Here is an 11,635-nt window from a genome sequence, read left to right on the forward strand (position 1 = left end):
TGTGTGTGTGTGTGTGTATGTGTGTGTGTGTGTGTGTATGTGTGTGTGTGTGTGTGTGCGTGTGCAGGAAGAGAGGGCAGGGAGAAAAATATCAAATAGTCTGACTTAAAGACTTAAGGATGAGGACCCTCCTTCTGCTATACTGTCACTCTGTGCATTCTGGTGCTCAGCCTGAGCTGAGCCCCTTAGCACCTCAAATGGAAAAAACATTGCCTCCTGGGGAAAAACAACTGTAAACACAACTGAGAGCTAGCTTATCTGCTCAAATGTGGGCACACTGAGCCTCAAGGACACTCTGTGAAGAATAGAGAGGTGGGCTGTTGAGAAGATTGAGTGAAAGGGCCAACAAAAGGAGGACCAGCAGAGACAAACTCTCCTCAGGCTTGCTGCTGTTGCTATTGTCTCCCAACTCCCTTGGCAAAGGGGCTTAGGACCTTATGGGGAACTGAGGTGGTTGCCCCATGAGCTAAAGGTTGGAGCCTACAGGTTAAGGCAAATCAGCCAGTACAACACATTAAAGAAGAAGAACGTAATGGGGAAAAGCACCCGCGAATAGTTATCCAGGCGATAAACATGGATGCAGATGCGGCCCCGCTGCCAGTTGCCTCCCTCACAACCAGGAGCCATGCAGAAGTACTTCCTGAGAACCCTGAAGCACACATAGCCTCTACCACACCGCCTCCAGGGACACTGAGGTCTTCTTGATCTTGGAGACCACTGATACCCGTCTTCAGCATTTTCCCCATAGGTGACAATCTCACACACGAACACTTCCTGCTGCTGGCGTGCACGGGCACGAGCACGAGCACGGGTGCGTGCACGAGCACGAGTACGCGCATTAGCACGGCTATTGGTTGGAAGCTGAAATAGACAGAGAGAGAAAAAAACAAAGAAAGAAATGGTCAAGGGAATATGAGTCAAAAGGAAAGGTTGCCTAGAACTTCCTAGAAACTATACTTTCCACACCAGTTCTAGGCCCTCTGGGATTCATCACACCAGGTTTATTTCTTCTATAACCCCACGGAACGTCTCATCACTTGGAAAGCTAGCCACCCATGTGCCATAACCCTCTTATCTTCAGTCTACAGTTTTGTTTCCCATACCAACACCTGGTTCTTACTTGGTAGAACTTTGGAGAAGTGTGTCGTTTAATATTATTGTATGTCAGGAAGTTGAGCACAGCAAACTCTAGTAGAGTGCAGAAGCACAAGACGAAACAAATTGCAATATAGAAGTCCAAAGCTGTGAGATAGGAGACACGAGGGAAATTCTTACAGGATAAGGTGCCCAGCGTGGCCATGGTGAGTACAGAACTGACCCCTATAAAAGCAAGGAGTGAAGGTGGGCTAAGCTCCTGACAGTGCTGTAGGACAACAGGAGAAGGCAAATATTTCCCTTGGTCAATGTTAATCCATGGCATATGCCCACATTTAACATCATCATACTTCCTTACCTACAGAGGTCCTGGAAGCAGCAACTTCTATCTTGATCCAGAAGGAGACCCACGAGAGCATTGTGGTAATAGAAGAAGGGACATAGTTTTGAAAGACAATGAAGCCAAACCGCCTGCTTACATTGAAGAAGAATGTCATGACCATGAAGTCACCTGAAAGACATCAAATATACCACTGCATTGCAGTACTGGCCTGATGTCCAGAATGGCACATATATCATGGATCCCACTGTCCAGCTCATGGTAAGCCCTTCCAGAGTTCTAGAATAAAGGCACACTATTTCAGTGCAGCTCAGTAGAAGCTCAGAAAGGAGATTTACAGTAAAACCCATGGCCAGTTGAGAGATAAGCAACACACTTAACTTAAACCCACTTTCAGTTAATTGATTCACTCTCCCAAAATTTGTTAATCTCAGAGTAGCAGTAGTGAGAGAAAAGTTAAAAACAAAAGCAAACAAAACCCAACCCCATAACCTTAACTTTCATGGTATCAAGACCTAATAGTTAATGGCTAGCTGAGATCTTCCAACCCCCAGGAATGCAATGTATAGCAATATCACAATATTATCTGCACTGTCAGCCCTCACAGCATGTCTACTTGGTTTAGCCAAATGTGACATATTCTGCTATATATGAGCTACATAATAAAGTCTACACTATGCATTCTGATTCTAAGACCTAACTGGATTTGACTCATATATATGCATACACACATCATGAATGCTTTAACCAAAAGTAATTAAACTGCTTCCCAGTTTAGATAGCACATATATTTATCCTGGTAAGTAAATCCTGGACTCCCTTTTCTTAATCTATTACTCCTTAACATAAATTCAGTGTTCTAGGAGAATAGAAGAATTAGATAAATATGAACTTTTCAGTCAAGCTTTAGATGTTAGGTCTGCAGAATATTCAGTCAGAAGGCAGGGTAGGCCTTCACATTCACTTGGGCATAATGATCTTCTCTTGCACTTACTCTAGATAGGAATGGATCTTTCAGAAGTTCATCAAACCTGTATTTCCAGCTGCGTATTCTGTTCCTAATGCTGCTCCTAATGCTCTTCATAATATTATGAGTCCATGCTTAGTTTGCCCAGAGGATCACCTTTACTCTCCATATGTCATTAGATAGTAAATTGTCTCAACTATGGATTTTTCTGTGAAGCTAAGCCCTCAATTTCCAGTTCTGTGATACAACAGCCACCTGTGACTTTAAATTAGGTAGACCTTCAAGCCCCTTCCAGGAAGGGCTCATATAAAGCCTTCAGCTTAGTTCCTAACCAACCAAGCCTGGCATAACATGGGAAGCAATGGTGCTCAGTGACTTTTGATACCCGTGGTCAAAATTACCTTGGAAAGCAGGCACAAACACTGTCTACACTATAAACTGTAAAAAACCAGACCACCTGCCTGGCCAGTACAGATTGACAGCAATCTTTCCTCCTAGTGTTGGAAGACTTGACCTTGGAGGAAGAAAGCTTCTTGGGTTCTTCAGAGAAAGGCAAATAAATGGCTTATGGTCAGTGAGAAAGTTCCTGCCTTAATAGTAGTATCTTTAACACTAGAATTCCTCCAGCACTGGACCAGGGACCATTCTAGTCAGAATAACCAAATTATTAGTCCACCTGTCCTGGAGTCTTGACTGTGATTTAAAACTTTCTTAATATGTTTGTCACAAGATGTATTGTGCTGTTGGTTTCTTATCCTTTAAATTTATTCATTCTGATTAAAGAAGAAACTTTCTTTTTATTAAAAGCTAGAAATTTAACAAGAGAAGGATACTAACATGTATTTCCTTCATTCTGATGAGTGAAGAAGCAATACCAATGGAAGAGAGGTATCTAGGACTGAAAGCCAAACCAAAATAAAAGGGATTAAAGATGACTTTAGCTCTTACCTCTTTTTCCAGATCATAGTTTGGGACTGCACTGTCAAAGACACAATTAAAAGACTGTCCAGAGGACTAGTGAACAGAAGGCATTGAAGAACAAGAGAAGAAAAGGAACTGGGGAACAGAGTCCCAATAGAATACAAGAGTGTGCTCTAATGTTAACCCTAGATCTTTACATTTGACTTTTGGAAGAGTGCCTTCAGTTAATGTAAACCAGGTAGTTACAGGAGAAAAGAATTAGATTTGATGGGTAAATGTTCCAGAAACTCCTATTTTAGATAAGAAAGAATTTTCTGATGAGAAAAACTGTCTAGGGGAAAAAAATAATCTTATAAGACACTGACCTCTTGATCATGGCAAGATTTCTTTAGAGGCTCAACAGCTATCAGTGAAGGATGGTTCATTTACTACAGACAAGGCTGCACTTTCTGAGAAGCCCCTGAATCAGAAATTCTGCTCTAAGGTCCAAGGTGGCCCAAGTTGCAGGGCACTGCTGCATTTAAAACCCTGAAAAATGAGTACATGTATGTTTTAGCTAGAAAGAACTGCCCTGGGGTCAAACTGGGAGAGTTGGGACCTGACTCAAAAATAACTGACAGTGGAGACACTGAATTCAGATTCAGTAGTCTCTAGCCAAAGGAAAAGAAGACCTATTTTTTCCTACAAAGGAAGAGATATTGCTTACCTACTGTCATTGCTTCACCGATGATGCTGGCTCTGGGGCTTTATAGTCACTAGGGCACCATTTTGAAACAATGCACAAACCATCTACTAAACAGAACCACTAGTGACTTGAAAGCCCCTGGGCCTTGTCTCTTCTGTCAGTTCTGATGATGGGGCTTCACCTATCTGGACAAACTGAAGTACTAAGAAGCAGGCCCACAGTTATCTAGTAGAACAAGAATCCCAAGCCAAAGCAAGCAAAGTGGCTTTCTCAGAGACCCAGGAAAAGGAAAAGCAGCACCCATCCCCAGTCTAGTACTGTGTAAGCAAAGCTTTAGTCAGATGAGCATAAGCTGTCCCTCACCCCGTGACCAACAGTAGCAATAGGAGATTTTTTTTTATGTCATCATCGCACAGAAGCAAAGCAAAATATATGGCAAAAGGCTGGGTGACCTGCTCCATCCACATTCTTGTCAGTACATGTGAAGAAGGTCCAGGGTTGCTCTCAGAGCTACCCTGGGAAGACTCCTTGGTTCCTCATTCAGATCACCTAGGAATACAAGCAAAGATGCTCACATCTGTTCGGGAGCTACAAGTTAAGAGACCCAGAATCTGTCCCTATTGTCCTTGTCAGGAATTAGATCAGAAAATTAAAAAAAAAAATGTTTATGTTGATTCCACTATGAAGCCTTTGGTGAAACTATGTGCTTTTCACAGTTGCTCCTTTAAGATACTATTACTGTACTAGCCATTGCAGACTCTCCAACCCCCACTAGTTATCATTATTACTCTAGCTTCTACTTCTACCTCCTGCTAGAGTGGATCTTCCTTCCCATTCAACCAGCTTGACTTGGTTCAGGGTTTGGAGAAATCACACAAGTACTCCTTTCCAATGTTGTCTAAGATAGTGATATAAGAATGACATTGAATACAAAGGATCTAAAACCCAAACGTAGATGAAAGTACTGAAGGTTACAAAAATATATCTACTTACCCCATCCTTCAAGGGGCTTGGCAAAGCACTTACTTCTTTCCAGATGAGACTGAGACAGCTACGAAGTCTCAGTTTCCTCTGCAAACAGTTGGAAGTGCTTAGCATATTTGAGAGAGAAGTGATGTCCTCAACAGTGTTTCCACCAGCTCTTTACACAGCATTTGTACAAATAGCCAATTCTAGTTATTGGTATCATTCCCTCAGACTCTGCCTGGCTTTAGCTCCCACTGCACACCTACCAAATGGGGTACAGATGATTTCAGTTTTGTTGTTCACTCCTGTAAAATCAAACTCCAATAGCTTCCAAGTGTTCTTCGCATTGATTTCGAGCTTGAAATTTTCCCACTTGTAGATCATTTCACCGTCATCATAGGAAACTGGAAATCAATGTGGAAAAGGAGTGAATGAGACTGGGAAGCTCAGTTGAGGGCCCCACAAGCATGGTGTTAGCTTGAACCATATTTTGGACTTCTGACTTTGGCTTCACCAGCTTTGAGACCCTGCCTCTGGCCTAGTTTTCGAAGTGCATTCAGTAAGTATATTTGCCCTGGGCTTCAAATGTAAAGTGTGAACTTACCCTCCAGTATTCACATTTCATTGAGTAAGGCCATATAGAACTGTGAGTTTTGGAAATTTGCTCTGAAAATTCCTACCCATGGAACAATTGGTAAAGTACGGAAAGATCACTTGTGGACACGTTCAGAAAAGACTTCCTAGATCATGGGGCATTCACTTTAAGTTTCGAAAATAAACATTCTTGATACAGATGAGGTTGGAGAGGGTGAAAGGGAAGCACAGAAAGGCGAATGTAGAAACAGCAAAACTTTAGGGAGACTATCTCACAGATGGGTTGTGTAGCAGGAAGCAGCAGGGGTCAGGTCATGAAGGGCTTTGAGGTTCATTTTAAGGAATTTAGAATTGATCCATGCCAGCTAAGAACAGATCTGAAATGATAAATGAAAGCTAACAGCCAGAATGCAGAGATGGAGGTGAGATCAATAGAGATTTGGAGGGAACACCAACAGGATGCATGGACTGAGTTAGGAGGTCAATGAGGGGGGTTGTCAGAGTTCTTGGCTTGGGCAACTGGGTGAATGATGGCACCCTTCAATGAGGCAACACAGAAGCAACACATTTGCTTTGGAGGCAGGAGTTGTGAAGAGACAATGAATTTAGCTTAGGACACATTCTGTTTCAAAGTGAAGATGTTGCAGAAGTCCAAGCAGAAGATGATTAAAGCCCTGCATAAAGGCAGAGATGGAGAGGAGCAGGCATACTTCAGATACGCTTTAGAAGCAGGTGACTAGCTTAAGGTAGAGCAAGGGTGAGGGAAGAATTCAACATAAAGCTAAAGTAATGCACATACAGCATTGCTGGCAGGAAAAGGGGTGAGGATAGAAAATGGAGGCTTATAGCAACCTTGGCACCATCACAGGAAAAAAGCAGAAGCAGAAAAATTAAAAGGGAAAGATGAGCAAAAGAGGGGCCCAGCATATCTCTGGATCCCCAGAAACCTAAGAAGGTACTCACAGCTAGAGAAAGACAGAGGACAAGAGTGAGAATCCATTGGAAAATTGAGCATGTGGAGTGAGCATCTTGCATCAATGGTCATCCTGGAAGGGAGAAAGGAGCCTCATTAGGCTGGCTCTGTGCACTTAGGTATTTATTCAACATTGGCCAGGTATCACCTCTAATGAATGATATCAGTAGAATTTAAGACAAAAAGGCCAAAGGAGTGAAACAAAGAGAGGAAGAAGAACTTCTAAAATCTGACTGCTAGGTTACATCATCAAAGAAGTACATTGGCCAGCCTAGACTGATTTTTCATTCTTGTTCAACCCAGTGCTCTAGTCCTGTGCTACTTTCTACCATTTCCATAGCCCATATTGCTGACACAAGTATCTCCTTCCAGGCATTCAAGTTATGTAGCCTAGTGCTGAATATTTTTCCAACTGATACATTTCTAGTGTGCCTGGACAGCTCTGTTGATGTGGACATGTCTTTATATACTGTGCCCACATGGAATGGAATTGTCCAACTAATGCAGTCATGCCAGCACCTACAGCTCCCATGATTACCAAAACACTTGGCATGTGTCTTTAAGCAGTATCTTTTATTTAAGATCGCAATGTCTACATCTGTATAGGAAGAGGTGGAATTCCTGATCTAGAAAAGCTGCTCAGGGTTTTAGGAATATTATTCAGAGTGATATATCTACTTAGGAATCCCTAGTTAAAATTTTCTGGAAGAGTGAGAGAGTCCTAGAAGGTGAGACACTAAAGGCTTGACATACCTAACTGAGTACAAAACCTTTTCATCATGGTGGATGAGAGCCATCTGGTTGGGTATGGTGATATCATACTCTTGGGTCCTCTTAGAATTCCTAAAAAAGGTATCCAGGATCCACAATTGGCTCACCACGTTGCCATGCAGAATAAGGGTTTCAAGGGTGTCATTGTAACGAAGACGCTCATCATACCAGGTCTGGTAGAAGATGATGTCAATGGAATATTCCTGGTGGGAAGGGACAGAAAACCATATACTTGGGGCTAAGTAGACAAGAGACAGTTACATGCAAATGTGGTGTTTGTCACTACTTAACATGTAACCCTGAAGACAACTTGGTAGAATTAATGGGACACTGGCCCAAGAAGCTGAAGAGGGATGAAACACCTTCTTTTTAACCCAATTCTTTTAGTTTCAGCACTGAAGGAGACTCAGATATTACCACAGCCAAAAAATCAATCACATCCTGTTTAACTAGTACAACTAAGGGTGACAAATGCCCACAGTATGTAGTGGGCAATACCATTCTTCCACAGCTCAGAGCTATAGAAAGGGTTGTTGTAAATGAGTTCCCTACTTTCTCATAAAAAATTCCTTTCTGCCTTGCAGAAGAATTCAAATCAAGTCTAAATCTTGTTCTGGAGAATCAATCATCAAAAGTGACATTTCACCATTTTTGTTTTCTTTTCTTTTGCTGTTTGGTGTGGGATCTTATTACAAAGCCCAGGATCATCTCAAACATGAAAGTATTTTGCCTCATTTTCCTGGGAAGTTCCCTCAAACAGCTCTGCTGCTTTCCATAGCTGACACTGTCACCTCTCCTCTCTAGCAATAGGCAAAGACCTCATACCATTGACATATCCTTAGGCTTGTATCCATCTAGGATTACAAAGAGGAAAGAAACATATGTTTGGGTACAGGGATTTTCCACTGTTGTGTTCTGAAAAGAAAATTATATTCTCAAATAGGTAGCACATTGCATTTATCAATAAACCCCTGGGCTATAGTGGATCATCAGTACTTCATTATAATTAAATAGGACAGTGGTGCTATCAACACACTTTCAGCCCCTACACTGCAAATCAAAAATCCCAGCTCAAAAGTCCTTAGAACTGTATAAACACACAAAACTCATTATACAAAGGAAAGGTTCCCTTTCAGCTTTTATTCATGGAGCACAGCTATTAATTAACCCCAACCATTCATTCTCCAGAATTATGTTTTAAAATAAAATGATTTGATTCACAAGAAAAATATCTATTGTCATGTTTTTTTTAACAAGGCGAATTATGTTTGTGTTTTGTTTTATATTTCCTTTCAAACAAGTGCCCATAACCTCTGAAGAGTGTGTGTGCATGAACAGATAGTTCCATGATTATGTAGTCTCTATATATTATGGATCCCATAAACTGTCTGTTAAACATCAAGAAGGATGTTTAATAGGAAGCATAAGAAGCAAGTTCATGTGGCTGACACTTGTAGAGCAACACACAGATGGCAATACAATTGCAATCAGTTTGAAGCAAGCACCAGAGCTATGCACAATTAAAGGCTGGTTGTCTAATTTATTTTAGAAGTTGGTAAACTGAGACTTGGAGAGAGATGTCCAAAATCACAGCCAGTGGTACCACACTAGTGTTGCCACTCAAAGCACCTTTACCATGACCTTACCGTGGCATTGCCTTTACTTGCACCAAAAATAAGTATCAGATGGGTCTTATGACACAGGCCTGTAGTCTTAGATACTTGGGAAGCTGAGGCAGAAGAATGAAAGATTCAAGTTATGCTTGGGCTAGACTGAACCAAAGCCTGCCTGGGCAACAGAGTGAGACCCTGCCTCAAAAATTAAAAAAAAAAAAAGTTTACAAAAAGGTGTCAATGGCATATTTCAGTGATAGAATATTTGTCCATCATGAATAAGACACTAGTCGCAGAAACCCAGACCCTAAAGGGCATTAACACCCTCTGAGAAGAAGGAACAAAAATCCCAGCTGGCCTTTACTGCACTGAGCCAATAGATGCCAGAAGCAGCCATCAAACTCCTGGTAGCCAGAAAAGAAAGTAAAGGGCAAAGTGTTTACCACAATGAAGTAGAAAAACCAGCAGTTAGTGGCAGAGCTCCTGATCCTGTCCAGCCCTGTCCTGTCGTGTTTTGTCCTGTCCTACCCTATGTACCCTCACAAAGAGCCTTCAGGGAATTTGCACCTTCACAGTAGCTGGCAAAGTCTCATTCATATCTCAGCACATGAACTGTATGGTGGTTGATAAGAAATCTTCCCCTCCTCCAGCCATGCTGTAGGTCTGCTATACAATGTTCAAAACAAGCATTTCACTGTTTAAGAAGATACCAATTATAAATTCTTCATACATCAACATATAACTAATGGTTTGCGATTAAGTTTGACAGGTCTAGCTGAAATAGAAATGTGGCATTTCAGAACTGGCTTAATTAGAATCACCTTCAATAATTACCATAGTAAGAGCCAGCATTAGCAACTGGGAATGCTATGACCAGGAAGTTTTATCTAGATTGGTCACTCCTTTTAAAGCCAGACTGGGTATTTTCAGAGTAAGAGAATGAATAGAAACATTTGATTACAATGTACAGGCAATGGTTTTAGGCTTCTCTCTACTATTCTACCTGCCCAAGTGACTGGTACCAAATACCCACTTAACCAACTCCACTGACTAGGTTGCTACCTCTTTTACCAAGAAACCTTGCTGAGACCATCAACTGCTTCAAATGTTTTTAGCTACCATATATTATGTTCTTAGCATCAAGAATTCCATAACAGAGAATGCAAGACTAACATAAAAGTAATTAATTACTATGAAATATACTAGGGAAGATAAACCACATGTAATCCAGACAAACGTGAGTACCCATAGAGGGGCATGGTGTATGACAGGAGCAATTAGTTACTATGTGAGTCAGAGAAGTTGCCTTGAACAAGATGCTCTGTGAGCTGAACTCTGAATGAGTGAAAAAGTAGATCAATGGCATCTTGAACTTGCACAAAGGTTTAGTTCTGAGGTACAATGGTGTCTTAGAATGTGCATATTATAGTGTGGGTATAGTCTGTGGACTTTAATTGGATGAAAAATAACAGTCATAGCTTGCTAGATCGTGGGTTTGAACTATAAATAAAGAGGCACATTATCAAGGAAGCTTGCTTAGTAGGACTGGGCTGGTAAACACTTGCATATTTCAGGTGGAAGATGATGGAAGTTAACTGGGGATCATATTGAGAACAGGAAAGGGAAGGAGACAAAAGGACTAAGACAAAATTATAGGAATAGGTGTACAGCAAGAAACATCAACTGTAAATTTAAGTTCATCCAATAATCAGACAAAAGACAGACATCCCATTGTGATATTTACAGTTGTTTTATTGTTTTTATTTTGAATGAAAAACTGAAGATTAGAGTCAAAATCCCAAAGGTCCTCTTCAGGCAGCAAAAGACTTACCTTTTCCATTTATGTTCTCAAGTTAATTGTGATTAAAGATCCCCACCTGAACTCTCAAACAACAAAACCTACCTGTTGTATTAGTAACACAAACAGCAGAAAGCAAGAGTAAATGGCACCCTTGGTGTCCAATCTAGGAAAAACTGTCATCAAAACTCTGTACTCACCATGTCCAGGATGGAAATAGGCCCGAGGTTGTTGACCAAGACTTCAACAGTGACCACAGTAGGCTTCTCTGGAAGACACAGACATAGTACAGGGTAAATGTCACATTGAGGCATGACATCAAACAGGGAGTCATCGAAGGAGGGAAGAGGGCCAATCCTACTTCCATTGAAGTTCTTCTATGGAAACCCCCAGCTCATGAACTACAAGGGCTAAGCATATTATCTTCAAATCATTCATCTTATTTTAGAATTGGAAAAACTGAGGGCAAAAGAATAAAAAAGTGTTGACCAAGGTCCACGGCATTCTTAACCTAGAGGAGTCATTGTGTCTTACCTGGTGGATCTGCAGCAGTTGTTCCTATCTGTGTGTATCAATACATATATATCTATAACCCATACTCATTGCCTACAAATACGTGGAAAACCTGCTTTTCCTTCAGGAGAGGAGAGGGCTTTCTTCCATTAACTCACCTCCAATGCCAGGGCGCAGTTTATGGTCATAGTTGCTCAGGATAGTGTTAAGGATTTGAGAAGCTCTTGTCAGTTTCCCACCTGGACGTTCAGTCATGCACTCAGCAGTGAGTTCTGTTTCTTCTGCTGGAAGCTTCTTTCCACTAGGTTGAGGCTCCAGATGGGACTGGGGCTCTGGTTCTAGCTCCGGCTCCGGCTCTGGCTCCGGCTCTGGCTCTGGCTCTGGCTCTGGCTCCGGCTC

At 41.5% G+C, this 11,635-nt stretch overlaps 1 protein-coding gene across 1 annotated transcript in view; it reads right to left on the reverse strand.

Annotated features, from left to right (window-relative positions):
- Positions 1 to 8: 8 nt before the first annotated feature.
- Gabre (gamma-aminobutyric acid type A receptor epsilon subunit) overlaps positions 9 to 11,635 on the reverse strand; it is a 16,558-nt gene continuing 4,931 nt past the window's right edge. Inside the window, exons 3-10 of the mRNA XM_031363756.1 lie at positions 11,395 to 11,635; positions 10,924 to 10,991; positions 7,295 to 7,515; positions 6,532 to 6,614; positions 5,241 to 5,378; positions 1,454 to 1,606; positions 1,121 to 1,320; positions 9 to 861 (exon numbers count right to left, since the gene is read on the reverse strand). The exon at positions 11,395 to 11,635 is cut by the window's right edge and continues 1 nt beyond it. Of these exons, the coding sequence (XP_031219616.1) occupies positions 481 to 861; positions 1,121 to 1,320; positions 1,454 to 1,606; positions 5,241 to 5,378; positions 6,532 to 6,614; positions 7,295 to 7,515; positions 10,924 to 10,991; positions 11,395 to 11,635 (1,485 nt within the window). The 3' untranslated portion in view covers positions 9 to 480. The remainder of the gene's footprint in view (positions 862 to 1,120; positions 1,321 to 1,453; positions 1,607 to 5,240; positions 5,379 to 6,531; positions 6,615 to 7,294; positions 7,516 to 10,923; positions 10,992 to 11,394) is intronic.

This window comes from Mastomys coucha, chromosome X (assembly GCF_008632895.1).
Source record: "Mastomys coucha isolate ucsf_1 chromosome X, UCSF_Mcou_1, whole genome shotgun sequence".
Lineage (NCBI taxonomy): Eukaryota > Metazoa > Chordata > Mammalia > Rodentia > Muridae > Mastomys > Mastomys coucha.